General features: G+C 38.7%; 1 protein-coding gene across 1 annotated transcript; it reads left to right on the top strand.

Annotated features, from left to right (window-relative positions):
- Positions 1–8,471: 8,471 nt before the first annotated feature.
- Positions 8,472–12,919, top strand: LOC117807551 (caspase activity and apoptosis inhibitor 1). The gene is made up of 6 exons (XM_034676878.1): positions 8,472–8,730; positions 10,319–10,513; positions 11,375–11,459; positions 11,569–11,626; positions 11,739–11,806; positions 11,928–12,919. The coding sequence occupies exons 1-6, from the start codon at positions 8,626–8,628 to the stop codon at positions 12,410–12,412; spliced, it is 996 nt and encodes a 331-aa protein (XP_034532769.1). The 5' UTR covers positions 8,472–8,625; the 3' UTR covers positions 12,413–12,919.
- Positions 12,920–19,288: the final 6,369 nt, after the last annotated feature.

Here is a 19,288-nt window from a genome sequence, read left to right as displayed (position 1 = left end):
TTCACTTCCATGTAAAGACTCTCAAGCTGCAATCTTGTCGTATGTACTGAATATATTAATCATATCTAAATAATATGTACTGTTCATGCAGGACATGAAAATAAATATGTAATTTGGTGGAAATAAAAAAACATAGATGGAAAAAGATAGAACATAGACACATCGCACTGGGTGATGTTTTCCTACATTCTTTAAAACAGCACCTATGATGGACCACAGGCATGTTGGTTCGATGCTTGTCACAGCATGACATCATATGGTGAACTCAAATCTGCCTTTGCATCATTGTTTCTGGGCAGCAAAGAGCCAGTCTGACTCTTCTGCAATGAAACAGTGCCATCTATGGAAACATTCAGTGGTTGGACTGTGCTTAATGCAGAAATATCTATGTCAGTCTGCTTAAAGTTAAGGTATTTTTATTACATATGCACTGCTATTGAAGTTCAAGCAAGATATATGTACTGTGCAGCCATTTATTTACAAAGTTTAAAAATGAGGCTCCGGGCCACAGCAGCTTGCTATATATTTTATCTGACCTGATTTAGATTTCATCTCAGAAAGCCTAGAAGAGATAGAGTGAGAGGGAGAAATTGCTCTGAAAATTAGTCATGGATAAATCCAGGGCTTATGTGACTGTAAATATCCCTCTGACAGCTGGAAATGGCACTAATATGTCAGGCTTGGCTGCTGTCAGTCATACTTAGAGGTTTCTGCAGAGGCTTGTCCCTTCAAAGCAACCTTGGGATCCATCAAAGTTTTTTATATATCTATATATCTATATATATAAATATATCTATATTTGCATTGCTGCCTTTGAATTTTTTTTTTTTTTGGGGGGGGGGGGGGGGGGGGGGGGGGGTGCACAGGGATATATTATATTTTATATGGTGAATCTAGATAACAGGATAATGGTATTTTCAAGCAGATGTAAAGCAAAAGGTAGTTTTGAGTTGGGTGGGGGATAGATTTATACCAATAACCACAATACAACCATACAGAAAATGGATTTGCTTTGTTTTAACTAGGATTAATATTTTATCTTATAGCATATCGTGTTCAAAGTGTACTGTAATAACTTGTAATATCAGATGTACTTTAATAATAGCACTTATTAGTAAATGTTAGCAGGTTGACTTGGTTGAGAAGGTGGTCAACATTTAGCTGTGAAGCAGCAAAGGTCAGCATACATTAGCATACACAACATTAGCTTGTTAGCTTTTAGTTTCGGTACAGCATCATACAACAGCATAGCTCTAGACTCTTGTCAAGCTTCCCAAAATGCAATAACATGTTTCTGTGTTATAGTGTAATACTACTAACTGGTTTTTTTTAACACTATCGTATCAAAATAATCAAATTCCCAAAGAGTGAAAGGAGAAATCTTGCAGCATCAGCTGTTCCTTATGTAAACCAATAATAAGCTGATGTTTGCATGCTGACCTGTTATCTAAGAATTCCATAACATAGCTGTGGAAAAATCAGCATACCTTTTTTATTAGCATCATTTAGAGAATGCTTGCATCCTACCCCCTTAGTATTTAGTCTGACAGTTTGTCAGAACAGCAATGCAGAATATCTAGCATGGCTTTAACTTACTCTGTGCCAGGCTATTTACTTGAAGTGGGAAATTAAAAAAGCTAGCTTTGTTACAGTTTCACTCTACCCTGTTATAGTGTGATATGTGAGAGCATGATGTTGAATCTCAATCAAATTTGCATCTAAAATTAATTTAATGCTAATGGAAAATTATGTAGCTTTATTCATACATCACATTTAGTACAAATAAGCAAATGTTAGCTTCCTGATGTAAATTTATAAGCATTCTAATGTAAACTTGTTTAATTTTTTAACAGTCAATGTGGGCATGTTGGCATGCAGGTGTTAGCTCTTAGCATGGTTGTAGCCAAGCTAGCATAGCTGTAGACTTGGTTTTGTCTTGCCTCCCCCTAATTTGAAGATTTGTTAGGATCCATTTTTCTTTCTTTGACTCATCTTTGCATAACTGCAATATTTGTGCTGGTTTGTATGTTTTTTTCATTATATTTTAAAAATGAGTAAAAAAGTAACCTTGTCAATTCGATTTGATACATTTGGATGATATTTTTTAACAAGTGTTGAAACTGAGGATTTGTCTTTCTGTCTCCATTCTCAAACAAGTTTTGTCCTTCACTTCAGGCAACCTTTCCGCCCTGCAGACTCTTCACAGAGTTCATCGAAGGTTAGTCTGACTTTGCCTGAAGAAGACAGCCAAGTGATAGGCAGAGTCCCACACAATCCCAAAGCAAGCAGATAACAATTAACTTATCTTTCACCATTTCTGTTCCCTATTAAAAGAGAAATGTATGGGCCCAACCTTGGCTGAGCGCTCTGGGAATGAACCAGTGCCCGAGGATTCTGGGAGGCTAAGGGTTAGCTCTTCAGGGCCAAAACCTGTCAGGTGCCTCTCCAATCTTAGACCTCAATTACTGAATCAAAGGCGAAAGGAAAACCAAATCCCATCCTGTGCCTGGTCCGACAGGCTATCTCTCCCTGCTTGTTCACTCTCTCTAACTCAAATGCACATGGAGCACAGCTCTTGGGAAACCTTGCAAGTGAGCTGCTGGTTGTGTTCAAAAGAAGCTTCAAAGTTCATTGCTCTTTCTCGGCAGGTGCACAAATGGGGTGAGGTGCAGATATCTCCTTACCTTTTTTTTTCCCCCACACACTCCTTTACATGTTGCCTATAAGCTGCTCCCACATGAGTGTGCGCAGATGAGACATGTCACAGTTGTTTTCTCCCCCCTTACACTACGTTATCTCCCTGCCTGTCCTATGAAGGAATATACTTTTTATCTTGTTATGTGCTAAACACAAAGCCTCATAGCATATGTAGTCAGAGGCTTATGCCAATAGAAAAAACTCCTGCAGTGACAGCTGGAATATGAATATGAGTGACATTACTCGACTGGTTTATGTGAAATACACATTGGCTGTGAAAAAAATACTTTTTATTTTCCTTGGTTACGCTTTAAATTTAAGATGGATAGTCTCCAGTTGATTTTTGCTCGGGTTGGAGGAATGAAACGAGAATTTGCTTCAACTCTCATGAGGAAAAAACTTCATAAAAAACAGTTTCAGTCAGAGTAATGTATTATAGTGCTCAGGAAATTTTTAGAGGGTGAAACAAGAACATTATGAAATATGGTGTGCATGCACGCACAACACTTTCTCACTCTCAACTTGTCAAATAGCTTGGTCAGTGGCCCTAAGCGTTAAAATATGAAGATTTAGATACCACTGTAATGCCAGTTTGATCCAGGGGTTTGTCAACTGACATTATTTTTCCTCATTTTCTTTTCCTTCTTCTTGTTCTTGTTCTTACAGACGTGGACTTCATCCATGAAGGGTAAAGTTGAAGTGACCCCAACAACTTAGAAACATCTTTATTGTTCATTAGACAACGCTGTCTCACAATTTTTTTTATCATGCTGGGCCCTCGAAGCTGCTGCTCATTTGTCTTTCTTCAACAAGGCTGCACACTTGGAGCACTTAAACATGTCTAATTCAAACCTCAGTGGGCTTATGAATATTTTAAAGTTGCCTCTGCTCGAGTGTTAACTGACTGGTGTGAGCAAAAAGAAAACACAGAGAGAGTGTTTCACTTTTCCTGCGTTGCCTGTGTTGAATCCCCAGATTAAAAACACCTTCACTCAGCATTGACTGTTGTTCTTGATGAGCCACAGTTTTCCTAGAAAACTGAGTGAGGCAGTGAATAGATTTTTAACAGACGTGTCTGGCTTTCATTACTCAAGGCAGCAACTGTGTACACAGGGCCTTGTTTTTGCAGCCCTCTAACAAGCTGCCGAGCTGCACCGTGGAGGAAAGCTGCTTAAGTGAGAACAATTGATATTTAAGTTAACAGCATGCTGAATAGGGGGAAGCAGGAGGGTTGTTGTGTTAGGATCCTGTGCCAAACAGAGTGATTATAGTTCTTAAGTTGTTTAGTGCCATTATTCAGAGTTTTATGTGGTACCATTAGTCCCTTTAAGACGATAACTTAAAACAGTTTAATGTGGATATTTAGTGTCCTTAAGGTTACTTCAGACCATTTAATCTACTACGCCCTACACAAGCCTCTATGTCGTCGTTGGCTTTATTCATTGATAAAGTCAACAGACTTTTTCCACTCAGGTCATGCTCAGAGTGGGAAGCTCAAATGTCGTAACAATGTCAGTCTATTGTATGGCAGGTTGTAAGTTGTAAAATGTAGAAAGTAATTATATTGATGTGCTGTCATTACAGCTGTCAATCAGCTGACAGTGAAAATCCTGAGGGGACATAGAGCCACAAGGTAGACAACATATAAATAACCAGTTAGCTGCTGTCAGACAACAGCTAATTTTAGCACTTCCTAGCCAATATAAATATCAGGAGGGGGGTGAATGCTTAAGTTACCATTTGATGGTGCGCTAGATAGTTAACCATTATGTGTGCTATAAAATACTGTTAACTTTAAACATAATAACTTAAATGTAAGCGTGTGATTAGTGATCCTAACGTTAGCTATCAATGGTACTTCATGAGTTATCAAGACACGGTCCAGCTAATATTACTGTAAGCTAGTGGCTTGATGGTAACTTTACTATGTTATAGTGTTACTTATGTAATACAAAAGAAGGTAATGTGGTGTACGCAAAAAAATAACTCCTAACCCTTTAACTGTAAGTTTAGCTAGAAATCAGTTGCTATTGATCGCTAACATAAGCTATTGTCTCAAGGTTTTCAAACTTCATGTAGTTTCAGATTTGAATGGGATTTTGAAGGAACTAGCTTACTGCAAACCACCTCATGACACATATTTTATCGTTCGCCGTAGATAGCAGGTGTAGCTACTATACCCACTTTTCTGCAATGTGGTCAATGTTCAAAGATTTGAATCCCTTGTGCATCCAAATATCTCACCTCACATACTATTTCACTCAGAAGTCCTGTATAACAACAGAAATATAATTCTAAGTACTAAAATAATATTACATTTAGGTGGATGAGCTTTTTCTCAGCGATACAGAGTGCTTTTTGTCAATGTTGGCTCAGTTGTTTTTGTTATTATTGCATCACTGGAAAATCATGTTTTCATGTTTCTGTGCTTATTTTAACTCATATTAAAGCAGCTAAATGTATGCAGCACTTAGGTCCAAGAAACATTTCCCTAAAGGAAGTTATTGTATCGTATCATACCGTATCCCATCATATCCTATTGTATCATATCGTATCGCATTCCTACCACAGCATATTGGTATACATTGTATCGTATTATATTATATTGTGTAGTACTGTGTGTTATTGAATTGTTTTGCATCATGTTTTATCTTTTCATATTGTATTGTCATATTTTGTCACATTTCTGTTTTGTATTGTTTCGTTTCATGTCATATTGTGTTGGATGATATTACATTGTACATCCTTCAATACTAAACAATACATTTAAATCAAATTTTGTTTCACTGCGTGGCTTGAAATGTTAAGTTGATCTCATCATCACAAATGTGCTCAAACTGCCCAGATCCAACAGAGGTAAAAAGTTATTTCTTTTTTAGGCGTATAACTGGCACAAAAAGTGAAGTCCTTGAAGCTTACTCTCAGGTGTGTGTCTGATGAGATAAAAATGTTCTATCACAGTTGGCACAGTAGTTGTTATTCTTCACTGAAAAAATCCCACTGTCAATAAGTGTGGATTTGTCAAGGACAGGTGTTGATTGGAGGGTTCACTCACACAATTATTTTTTTAATAGCTTCAAGATGTTGTGTGTATTCAAAACTACCAGAAGTGCTGGAATGAGTTACCCTGCTTGGGTGGATACAGACGAGCATGTGAGTGTGGTTAATTTGTGTGCTCCAAGTCAAATCAAAAAGGCCTGTTTGAAAGTATCTCACTGTCTTGAAAGTATTTTGATGTCAATTGTTATGGCATGATATAACACTGAGATAATTTTTTTGAATCCACTTTTATTTCTGTCTCAAATTAAACTGTTTCTTATCTTGTTACATCTGTTCTCTATTTTCAGATAGTTTTAATTTAGTTTCTTTTCACTTATGTGCATTCATTTATTTTCTTAGCTGCAGACATTATCATTAGCTCATTTGGCATTTTAATTTAACTTTAACAGGTTTAAATCTTAATTATTGTACATGTTCTGTCATGTTGCATGTTTTAAGCAATCAACGTGAAATAAGTGTGTTAATTTGCTTTTATTTGGCTTAATCTCCTCATTAGAGCCTTGACTGGTTTTCATTCAAGAGACATTTTAGCTATTTTGAAGACTGAAAATCACCAAACTGAGCACAGTCTAAATGTATGATACAATAATGTGCTATTGTGAATCAACTATTCTCATCACAAAACTCATAACCATTCTTTTTCTAGAAATGGCATTGGTTCCCCAGATTTAACACACTCTCATACACCGTGTTGTTGTTTTTCCAATCCTTTTCAACCACCAAATGCAACATTGCCAGCTTCATCATTGCCCTTTTTAACGAGGCGATATCCTGACACATGGGAGCAGATGTTGCAAGGAAAACACATTGTGACGTGACTGTGATCGATGCGCACCTCCCTCCATATCCACTGCATAATTTGGCGGATGGCATCAGGATAACAACCTGCATTATGTGGAGACAGCTGTCGCCATGGCGCCTGGGCAGTCATCGCATTGGCTCTCGCCTTATTTCAGGGAGAGGCGGGGAAGCCAATTAGAGTGATTTACAGCTTGTTTGTGTCGTCACCACCTTGAAACCTGTGTCCCGGTCCAGCTAAAGAAAATGCATGGCTACCTGGGTGGTAATAACGAGGGCAGCAGAGTTGTTTACCAGGGAAATATAACAAACTCTGCTCCAGATGGGAGATCTTCTCAGTGTATTCTCTGTTTGCCCTGCAAGTAAAGTTAATGAGAGTTGGGAGAGTTATACGGAAAGTGTCACACCTGTGTGGTGTACTGAAGAGATGATTGATATCAAAACATGTCTTTAAAATGACAAGTGAAACTTTTAGTCATTGATACTGTTGGCAGTATTTTTTATTCCTTTCCATCATTATTGTGCATCCTGACTTCCACAAACAACAGTGACCTATATGTCATTGTTATGCAAAACCAAACTCCTTTTGAAATTCCTAAAGAAATGAACATCAATTCTTACTGAGGACACTCCTGGCTCATTTAAATGTGGAAACCTGAATGATGTAAATGAGCAGCAGCTGTAGGTTTGAAGGTTGTTGCAGTAATGAATCAGATACTGTGTATTTGATGAAATGGCAAGGCAGATGGAAACCGGGAGATGGCAGGACCGTGTGAAATACAGGAAAAAAACTTGTGACTGACTGTCAGTAGTACAGGCTTTGAAGTGTAAAATGATAATGGGATACAGTTTGAGTGTATTTGCACTTCTATCGACAGCTTGAGAGGTCACAGGAACGGCAACTCTCAGTGTGAGAGAGAGGTGTAGAAAAAAGACAGGAAGTTAGGTATCAATAAGATTCAAAGAAAAAGAGATATGGTAGCACCAGACATATTTTGCTCTGTTTGGAGAAAGATGATTGTGGCAACTTTGCTGTTGAATTAACAAATAAGAGATGTATGGTTTTATTCTACTATATTGCTCTTTTTAGTTGTGTAGAAGTGAATTCAGGAGCCTACATTTTTTTTTAAATCATATTTTTAAACGATTCCTGTCTAGCTAAAGAGGGTCCAATGAAACTGCTTAACCAAAGTGTCTAATTATGATGTGCAAAGATAATGTCTCATGATTGAAAAGGCCAATGTTGCTCCAAAATATGTAAGAGCAAGTATTTAGTTGGTATGTTTAAACAAAGGGCTGCCATCTGTCCCGTATTAGTCGGGACATCCTGTATATTGGGCTAAATAGGTTTGTTTCATACGGGACCTCAATTGTCCTGTATATTGACTATTAACTCTTGTAAATACAGTAGACTGCACTCTACAGATCCTAGATCAGATAAAACGGCAGTGGCAGATCATGTGCCAATCACACCGCCTGTCATCCAATCACAGGCCCCCTCACGGACTCAAGAAACAGATGCAGCACAAAGCTGATCAAAAATTAACTTCAAATATCTGTAAACTGTGACTTGTCATGTAAGGACTTCTCTCTGGCTGTGCAAAAGGACAAAAGTCTGCTTGAGTCAGTCGGGAGCAGCAAAAAGTATCCGTGGAAAAAGTACATTTGGCGAGTCATACTCCTCCCTTGCATTACATTTTTATTTTGCCTGTTTTTTGATGTAAAGAGACAAACTTTGGTTTCTTTGAGGTTTATTCATAAGGTCACATAATGATACAGTAAGCATTAAAGGGAATACACACTTTCTGCATTTCCAGTTGAAGCAGAATATGAATATAGGCTACGCTGAATTCACACATCATGCACCTGTCCCTTATTTAGTAGTGAGAAAGTTGGCAACCCTAATACCTCCCCAGTCCAGTTGGTGGCGGTATCCGGCAACATGGACCGGCACCGAAGAGCGTCGCTTTCGTATGACGCAATTTCCCCGCGACTTTCAAGTTTGGGAAGACAGTAGAGCTTACAAGCGAACATATTTCTGAAGAAAGGGTTTCGTGTTTTCATTTTAAAATGCTGAAAAAGAAGTCAAGCAGTTCTGAAAAGAAAAGGAAACACTCCCAAAGTGAAGAAAGACATGACAACACTAAACGCAGAAGTACGGAGTCAAACCAGGAGGTGAGTAAATCAAGCTAATGTTTTTATCTGTATGTATGTGTACGTGGTATTTTACCTTTTACGCATGTGTGTTACACATCACAGACTAGAAAGAGTCCTATACTCCTCAGTGGTATCTTCCCAAATTATGATGGTTAAATCATAAAGACAAACTGTTACTGTATTAGTTCGGAAAGACCGATAGAGTGTGACTAAAACACGCAGGATTTGTTTGAATACCACTGCTTTGTAAGTTGTATTTCAAGCAGACATTTTTTGGACATTATATAGTTCATATTTAATCACAATCAAATTATCCTTGAAAATCGAAATCCTTTGTACATGAGAGCTCTGGTTAAGACTACAGCTGAAAGAAAGACTTTATATAAAAGAAAAGAAAATCCTGAGGGTACAGGGATCCTTCCTCTGGCTCATGAAGTCATTAGATTTAGAACATCAGGCAGGAACACAGATCGTGAGTAATGTAAATTGGAGAAAGTTGTGAATGGATGACATTTATCTTGATTTGTATGTATTTTGTCAGAGCTAAATAATCCCTATAATAAATGAAACATACCTAAAATCCTGGATATGATATTTAATAATAATAAAAATAATTATACATTTTATTTTGAAAAGAGCTTTATAAAAAAATAAACAAACAAAAACAAATCAATCTATTATAGGTTAAAAGCCTTTGTAAATAGGTGGGTTTTGAGCCTGGATTTGAATGTGGTGAGTGAGGGAGAGAGTCTAATGTGTTGGGGGAGAGAATTCCAGAGGGTTTGGGGCAGCGATAGAGAAGGCCCTGTCCCCCCAGGTTCGGTGCTTGGGTTTGGTGAGACGGTTGGTTGCAGGTGGGATTATATGGCTGCAGAAGGTCGGTGAGGTAGGAGGGAGCTAGATTATGGAGGGCTTTGTAAGTGATGAGGAGGATCTTGTACTGTATTCGGGAGGTGATGGGAAGCCAATGGAGGTTCTGGAGGACTGGGGTGATGCGGTCTCTGGAGCGGGAGTGAGTGGGGAGGCGTGCAGCTGAGTTTTGAATGTATTGTAATGTGTTGAGGAGGGTGTTGGGTGAACCGTAGAGGATGCTATTGCAATAGTCGAGTCTTAAGGTGATGAAGGCGTGGATGTGTGTTTCAGCAGCAGTGATGGAAAGGCAGGGGGGAGATGTGCAATATTTTTGAGGTGGAAGAAAGCAGTTTTTGAAATATTGTTAATTTGTCGTTGAAAGTTGAGGGACTGATCAAAAATGATGCCAAAGTTACGGATGTGGGTTGATGATGAAACAGTGAATATTGGAATTTTATTTTTTTTTAGTTACAATGCTTATAAGTTGGAAATATGTTTCCTTAAGCCTGGAAACATCAATATGCTTCATTTCTTTAATATTGTTGTACTTGATGTGTCAACTTTGGGTCTGTGGTCTTGTCTTAGTGGTGTTTTCTAAGTGTGTTTGAGATGAGCAAGATCATCTTGCTTGACAACAAGTAAAGAAATCAATCAGTAATTAAAAATACAGAACAAAAAAACATCAAAGAATGAAATAGTGTTGTACAGTAAGAGTATGTGTAAAATATTCATAGTTCTGTTTGTTTTCCTACAGCCGGACTCAAAGGATGAGCTGGCTGATCCAGAGCTGGACAGGATTGGCAGCGACATCGAGGAGGGAGGACTTGACCTCAGCCAGCCGTTCAAACCCATCACTGATTACATCAGCAACAAGCAGGAGATGCTGGAGCAGTGTCTCCACGTGCTGGGGGACAAGAAGCTTCGCAAAATGCTGCCAGATGAACTTAAGGTATGTGCTTTATCATGCTAACACCATGTGATACAACTGTACAATCAAGATGTTGGTCTTGTTTGAAAGCATTCCAACTCATAACCAATGTCTTCATTGATAGTAATAAAAAAAAAATCAGTGATGAATTTAAATAGAACTGTATCAAAGACTTGCTCATTTAGCCTCATTTCACAACCACATGATGAAGCTTTGGACTTCCATAAATGTTATTTTGAAGGATGTGAGCCTTTAAAACTCTTAAAGAAATGTCCCCCTGGTCATCATTCTGTATGCCTGATGACAGGTAATTAATTTAAAGAGCACAAACTGAATTGCTGAGTGTTGTCTTGCAACATGGATGGCAGTATTTTTTGCTGTTGTCTATATTACAACACTTCCAGTTTGCCTGAGAAAGCAGCAACAACTTGAGCAATATATTTTGTTTCACAAGCAGGTTTGTTCCATCTTTTTAAACCATGTACTTAAATATTATGGTGCAGGTGCACTCAGGAAACTGAGTGGTGTCACTTCATTATGTTGAATTTAAAACCCACCTATGCATTGCACTCTTCAGGATCACTTTAAAAAAAACATCTCTGAGTTAAACAGAAAACTGCTGCGGTCACTGCTTGAAACTGGGTGTTTAGGGATTTCTCTATAGCTGTAAATGAGCTATGGGTCTGTGTTGTCAAATAAGAAAGCAAGTTTTAAACACGCCTTTGTTCTTAAAAACTCCAGGAGCATATGTTTTTGTTTTGTTCTACTTAAATGAATAATATCAGACACAAAAAAAAGGAATGTGACCGTATCATTCTGCTGTGTCTTTTTCCTTAGCGCTGCATTCTCAGAGACTCCATTTAAACCCATTATCGTTCACAGGACTGTAGTTTAGACGAAATCAAAAAGCTGTGCCAGGAGCAACTGGAGCCGATCTCGGATAACAATCTAATTCAGATCTTATCAGGTAAGACTTTTTTTTTTTACAGTTTCTTTCGTAAACTCTTTGTTTGCAACATTTTTACAACAGTACACGGCGGATGAATTTTCATTCTCCAAAAATGATCTGTGTTTAGGAGAAGAATTAACTAACGGAAATGAGGACAAAAACACTGAAGAGACCACAGAGAGCCAGTGAGTGAACAGCTTTGAGGCTTCTTGATGACACAGTTTTACAGTGACAGTTAAGTGTTTACTTTTATATTCGCTCCACACTGTTTAATGTGTTTTTTTTTTCCTCGTCAAGGCAGGACAATAATGTGGACTCTACGTCTTGCCTCAAAGAAACTGCAAAAACTGAAGACCCCAAGCAAGGTAACTAGGCATGTCATTCACAAACAGAACAGCCCAGACAGCCCAGGCTGTAAATCAAAGACTTCAAAGCTGTAAAAGGAACATTTCATGTTCAAACGTCTCTTTGTAATTCTCTTCACAGAGGGTGGCGGCTCAGGTGAGGAAAGCGATGTCCTGAGCATAAACGCAGATGCTTACGATAGCGACATAGAGGGACCTAAAGAGGAGCAGGCTGTGAAAGCCGTGGACGGGGTAGTGAAAGTAGCAGACAGCAGCAAGGAAGGTGCTGACCCACCTGTAAACGCTGCCCCAGCAAATCCTGAACCTCCCCCAGACTCTAAACCAGCAGAACCAAAGAAAGACATCCAGAGTGACATTGACAAAAGTGTAAGCGAGATTTTAGCGTTTTCATCCGCCTCGAGCAAAGAACAGACCAAGGCACCTCCGCCGCCTGCAGAGATAAGCACACCTGTTCAAAGTGGACCAGTCTCAAGTCGTGCGGCTGCAGCATGTCAGCCATCAATTCAGCAACTGGAGCTTCTGGAGTTGGAAATGAGGGCGAGGGCCATCAAGGCTTTGATGAAAGCAAGTGATGGGAAAAAAACAAATCTAACAAAAACTGTGTAGCAAGGTTTTTTTTGTTTTGTTTGTGTTTTGATGGTTTAGGTCCTGTGTCCACTGATGGTGTTTATTTGCGCTGGCAGGAACCAGATTCAGAGCACTCAGTTAATGGACACAGGCCCTTGTTTTCTTGAAAAATGCATCTCCCATACTGAACATTTCTTTTGTTTGTTGGATTTGTTGTGGACTATTTTTTTTTAAACTCCTGGTTCATCCTTTCATGAGTGATCATTGAAACCATGTTTGATTTTTGCTCCACATTGGAATGATATTTCAGACTGTTCAGTGTGTATTAAGCACACAAAGACTTGTTCGACACTGATTGAATGAATCCTCTCAGAGCTGAATAACACTATGATCTGTTGAGGTGAAATTCTGTCTGTGGTCACTAGATGGCAGTGTTTACCTGTCACTGCACAGCCCTGCTGGTGTTCCTCGTCTCTGAAGAGGAGATAATGTGATTTATTTGCTCACATTACAGTGAAAATATTAAAGAAAAAGATATACATTTTTCATAGGAGTGATTTTATTCAGTGAAACAGTTTAACTGAAAACAGGTTGCAACATTTCTCAATAAGTCGATTCTACATGGTGTGAAGAAAAACAGAAATCTCTGCTTCTTTGTAGGTGAGCTGAGTAGGAGGCAGCAGTGTTTTGTTGTCGTTTACAGTCGACACACCTGCACTAGTTCTTGACTGAACACCTGTTTGGCTTTTTCAGGCTGATGCATGCCAAGTGATCTGCCGTCTTTAAACTGGGCTCAAACCAAATATGAAATCAATCTAAGCTACAGTAATAAAACCACATTCACACTAGGTTAAATCTGTCATTTTTATGTATTATATCATGAGATATATGTTTATTTAGATTTCTTCTGAAGCTTCTTTGTTTCTTGTACAAACCGTGTTTCCTCAATATATGCCCTTACATGCAGATACAGAACACAACAGCTATATCCACATTTAACCCACAGGAAAAAAATGACATGTATGATAAAAAGCCTGTGTATTTGCATTTAATAGGGTCATTTCATGGACAGAAAGAGGCTTGGGGGGGGGGGGGGGGGGGGTATTTATGTACAGGTGTCTTTGCACTCATTGATGATTTGATGAGAAAAATGTGCACTTTAGTCTAAAAGGGATACAACAATTCTAAAGTGCTTGTGGCATCAATGATTGGTGAGTATTTATCAGCGTGGTTTTGGCACTTTTATAACGCCAATTATGATTTGGTGTGAGCAGACAAAAGGCTTTTAAAGCAGACCTCAAAATGAGTGGGTGGACCGTGGATTGATAGAGATGATACTTTATAACATTGAGGTTTCTTGCGCCAATGAATGGCTGCCTTATTATTAGAGTCAAAAATAATGTGGTGCAAAAGTTTTTGTAGCTAAAAAGTTTATCTGTGTTATAGCTCCCCTGGATCTTTCCACAGTGTTTTGAGGGCCTCTGGTTTCAACGCATGGTACAGTGTTCTCTAAATTCAAGGATGTTTTCTTGCAACTTTTTCCATGTAGTCATCTTACTATCTACTGTGGCTAGTTGGACATACAGATTGTCAGATTGTTGCACTGTTAATTTCTATAAATACTTAATGTGAGTCAAAAAAAGGCCAGATGTCTTATCATTTTCTGTCCCATTAAGACAATCATCAGTTTCTAATTCTGCACTGATAAGACTCCCAAAAAATGTACAGAGGAAATACCTGGTGCAAAGTCGAAGTTAAAAAACACAAGGGATTGTGATTTTTTTTTTATACTGTTGGTTAACTTTGTTGTGTGCTGTAGTCTTGGTCTTTTTACAAATTCTTCAAATACTAACATGGTGGCATTATACTGCCCTAATGCATGAGTGAAAGTATGATACACCACGAGAATGAAGAGGAGCTGCATATGCAAATCAAACAGCCATGCATACATATTGCACATAAGCACTTAAACAGCACCTGAGTGCAATATTTAAGCTTTGAGCGTGTGCAGACATGAACCAAGCATGTGATTATCATCGTCAAGCCTAGTGTGCTTCTCCCAAAACTTAGACCTGCTTGTTTTTCTTTTTGGCAGTGAGTGGGCGGGTGTAGTCACAGTGGTGCCCATGAATAATTGGCTACTATGGCATAGTCCTCAACTTTCTTAATGCAGCTGTATGTATTGATGTTGACCAGGTCAGACATAAGAATAAACATACAATGACTTGTTCAAAGTCATAAATGATGTAAGTTAAACATAAGGCATTACTCAAAAACAGATGCAATGACTGCAAATAAAAGAGCGTGCTGCAACAACTGCAACCATGGTGCAAAGTCCTGGAGCCTGCACTGGCACAGCACTCTTTAAAGCTCCCGTGCTTGATGAAATTGTCAATCTGTTGTTTGAGGCTTTGTGTTACACATCATTGTATAAATAATGGACACACGTATCCGTGACATCACCCATCTCTTTCTGAAGCGCTGTTTTGAGGCCAATCATCGGCGGGAGCCATATTGGAAATGCTGAACTCACAACTTTATTTCTGCTGTGAAGATAGTATTTTTTGAATTGGTGTGTATGTGGTCTCCGGTACTTCCAGCCTCAAGCGGACACGCCATGAACTGAAGTTTTTGACACTTCTGCATTGGCTTCAGCTCTTGCGGCCTGAGGTTGCCGCTTGGTGTTACATTAGCCTTTTTATTGTTGTATTCTATGGAAATTTGGCTCCAGCGTGTTTACGAACTTTCTGAATCCTTCGTTGTTGACCACAGAAAATGGCTTTAGGCCTTTGACTATATCATCCCAATACATATTTTAATCTTGCAAGTCGTAGAAGTAAACGCTTCCTGGCGAGTCTTTTCGTCTGGCTGGATTTTTTCCCTTGCGTCGTCTTGAATCTTTTTGGAGTGATGATTTACCAAGTGGCTTCTCAAATGGTATTTCCTCACGTGTAGTTCTGTGCAGTCTAGCAGTGTCTGCAATTGTTTCTTTCTGCTATCTGTTATGTTTTCTACGTTCACGTTTATTTACACGGGGTAACCAAACTGCTTCCAACCTCAGACTGAAAAGTGGCTGGAGCATCCACAACTCACAAATTGTCTCTCTGTTCTCCCTCGCCACGAATGCCGGGCTCTGCAATTTTTGCTGAATTACATCTGAGGCAGCGAACATAGCACAGAGGATGATGAGCAAGCATGGGCAGTGGTCTCTGTAGTTTTACTTCCCTTCGGTATCATGAGACACTTTTGTTCTCGCAATATCGTGAAATTGACAATACCGTTACATCCCTGCTGTTTTGGTCTGCCTTTGAGTCACTTGGTCCAACATTCAAGTACCTCAGCAATTACTGAATGAGTAACCAATACATTTAGACAACCAAGTGTTGGTCCATGAAGAAAACAATGTAGCCTTCTCGAGATGCTAATAGATATGCTAACGCTAACTTAGATATCTAGACTTACTCAGTGTATTAACTGCAGTAACAGTGTTATTTATGACATTCAGCCTGTTGACATTTGCTCAACTCTACTTGAACCCCTATATTGAAGCATGCCTGAAATGCCAAAATGCTAAAGATTGGCAACCTTCACCATTTAAAGTCACCTTTGTTGACATTTGGGCTACATTTGTCTGTGAGCTTTTGACGTGTAAGCTCAAGGATTTCTGGGGGGAAAACTGTCAGTCCTACAGAAAACTGGATTTAAACGTGTTACCACAGGGAATCACCACAAGGACAGAAAAAGAGAGTGAAAAATGTTGATGTCATTATTTTAGGAACACATTCTGTTTTGCATAAATAAAGTAATTCTCCTTAAATTTCCTCTGCAGTGTCTCTGTTCCTTCTGCAGTGAGAAATTAAATTGAACCAACAGCTCCTGCTGACAGGCAATAAATAACTTAGCACCTCTGTATGACTAAATGAATTGATTTCCCCAAGCAGTGAGTCATTGGACACATTTCATTTTCTTCAAGTTTCAGACTGTTTTTCTCTCCAAAGTAGAGATGTTTAATGATAGATGTAGTTTGTTTTGATAAAATGTTCTTCTCTTAATTTGAAGGACACTTTGTGGGATTGTAGAAAAGGTGAGCACATAAAAAGTTGGTTGTATTTAAAGGAGGGATGACATAAGATATGGTGGTTGGAAACAATAACTAGTTCCAGGTGTTGCGTATAATTTGAATCGTACTTTTAGATTCGACATTTTAGACTTGAAAAATGGATCCTTTTGTTCCCTCAAATGGTAAAAGAAGACAGTTGTTAGAGTCGCAGATGTGCCGTACATCTGTTCACTATTCACTTCATTTGGGTGGATAAATGCTTGTCGCTTTTCTCAAATATGCATAAGCTTGGCTGCATCCTTTTGAAAAATGTGAAGTGGATGATTGTAAGTTTTGTGCTTTTTGGAAGAAAAAGCTCCTTTTTTAGTCACATCACAAAAATCCCTGAAAGAGATTCAAACATTTGATATTCCACTCCAGTGTAGTATCTGCATTTTGAGAAAATTCCTCCCCTCCACTGACTCCTCTGACATCTGACTTTCATATTCAATGCATGCTCTCTCCCCGCATGGGTTTCCCCCTCCCCTCCACTCCGGGGTCTGCATTTAAATGGTGCATTAATACCATCAAACAAGCATTGAAATTCTGGCGTGTAGACCCGCGAGCCAATAAAGCAAAATGCTTTTGAAGGATATCGGAGACATCAGGCAGGGATGGATGACCTCGCACAATCAAATCAGCATAATCAAATAAAATATCACAATATTACATCAAAGCCGACTCCCGACGTGACAGCGACTGCAACACGATCAACAAGCTCAATCCTTGGGGTATCGGTGCTTTCACACACAAATGCTGTGTTTGAGAGCCTGAAGTGAATATTTTACAGCTAATGGAGTATTGTGTGGCTTTTTAATGTCCATGTAATCTATGGTTAATCTTTCATTAGTAAACATGAACGATTCCCACTGATATAAATATGCAGACTGCAAACCTAATCTATAATAGTATGCAAAGATTTAGCTCTCCTTTGAGAATTAAGGATGATGGCACCCAAGATAATTATGAGAGCATCAGATTATTTTTCTTTTTCTACATCAATAAAGCAAAGCACTCTGAAGATAATTAGAGTGTAATAACTTTAAAAAGGCTTTCATGTCAAATGAAATACACATCATTTTTATTTTGGAAAAAAAACAGTCACCACACCCTGCGCCAATAAATCCAACAAGACTGAAGTAACAACTAACTTTTGCAGTAATTTTGCTGCTTTATGTCATTCTGCTATAAGAATAACTTTAATTTGATTATTCCCAGCTGTGTTCAGTACTTGATTCTGATTGGTCCAAACCCTAAAAAATTGGATATTCATTTTCACTAGCAAAAGTGATACATGGAACATCCTGATCACACCTCATGTCAAATCAGCAGAAAGGAGTCGTACACATTTCACCACTGCCTGTTGACACTGTGGCAAAAAATGCTTAATTAGTGCGCTAAACAACATGGAGGATATATGTAGTAGTTGTTGTAGTAGTTACTGTAGTTCCTGCCCTGAAATCAAGGCAATGGCAGCAGCGGGTGAGTGCATCTCTAAGTGGCAGATCCCTACAAAATAGCTTAAACCATAAAAAGCAGTAATAATACCATAGACTGTATAAAATATGGACGTAGTATCCGTGACGTCACCCATCTGTTCCTGAGCGCTGTTTTGAAGCAAATCGACTGCAGCAGCCATATTGGTAATGCGGAACTCAACTAGGCAGAGTGTGACGTAGTGCGAGTCTCTTAGCCAATGGCTGTGTGTTCCCGACCGGGAGTCACGTCAGTCATGTCCTTATTTGGGCAAAACTCATAATCTTAATATCTTCTTAACCGTCATGTTAGAAAAAAATTCACCCCCGTACAGTGTGTGCCATTAGAGAGATTAGCGTTGTAGGGCCAAGCCGTTTTTTGAACCAGGCTGTAAACATGTTTATTAATGCTGCAAAGATCGTCTTTTTCCCATTCATATCTATGTGGTTTCCAGTGTTTCTGCAGCCAGCCTCAAGCGGATTTTCGATGTATTGCAGTTTATATCACTTCCGCATTGGCTTCATCGTTTGAGACTGAGGTTTGCCGCTTGAATAATACCAAAAGTGTTATAAGTCGTAAAATCTGTTGGCAATGGTGATGAGCATTAAACTTGCTACAAAGAAATGTATCTTGTTGCTAATGGTCTTGTTTTATTTTATAGATCATGAAGACACACCAGTATTCATCTTTGTAACTACAAAAAAACCTCCTTACAGGAGCTGTAAATAAGAGTGAATGGTATTTAATGTAGTTTTTAATGAAGTTATAAATATTATGTTTTCCATTTAACTTGATACTGATCTGTTATTTTTCCTGGATTCACTGTATGTCATTTTTAAAAACCCAGATATCTATAAAAATATTTCTGCAAATTTCCTCCGTTTTAAATTGTCAGCACATCAAGTTTTTTGTGGCATTCTGTTGAATTTTCTTAAACACTTCAATACCAGAACTTCTGACACTAAAATCTGAATATATATAGACTATCAAGAACAAAGCTCAGTATACTGCAGTGAAAAACAAACTGGTCGTAGAGAGAAAATAACTCTGAAGCCATTCCAAATCCAGTTTCTTAAACTCATCACACTTTCTGTGAAGCTGAGCTTTAAACAGCTGCACGGTTATAGTCCCAGCTGTCCTATGAACGGCAATGGACCACCAAACTGTCCCCCCGACGGATGATGGATCACAGCACACAGCCCTGCTAACTCACACTTTTTATGATGCTAGGTGAAGACTACACCATTTGTGCCGGGGTTGGAAGACATTGAACTGTCAAATCCTGCTGGGGTGCCCTTTATTTATTTTTATTTGGATGATTTATTTCCCTCAGAAGCACA

The sequence above is a fragment of the Notolabrus celidotus genome, chromosome 23 (assembly GCF_009762535.1).
Source record: "Notolabrus celidotus isolate fNotCel1 chromosome 23, fNotCel1.pri, whole genome shotgun sequence".
Taxonomy (NCBI): Eukaryota; Metazoa; Chordata; class Actinopteri; order Labriformes; family Labridae; genus Notolabrus; species Notolabrus celidotus.
The sequence above is the reverse complement of the archived record's forward strand: the minus strand, read 5'-3'. Positions and strand labels throughout refer to the sequence as shown.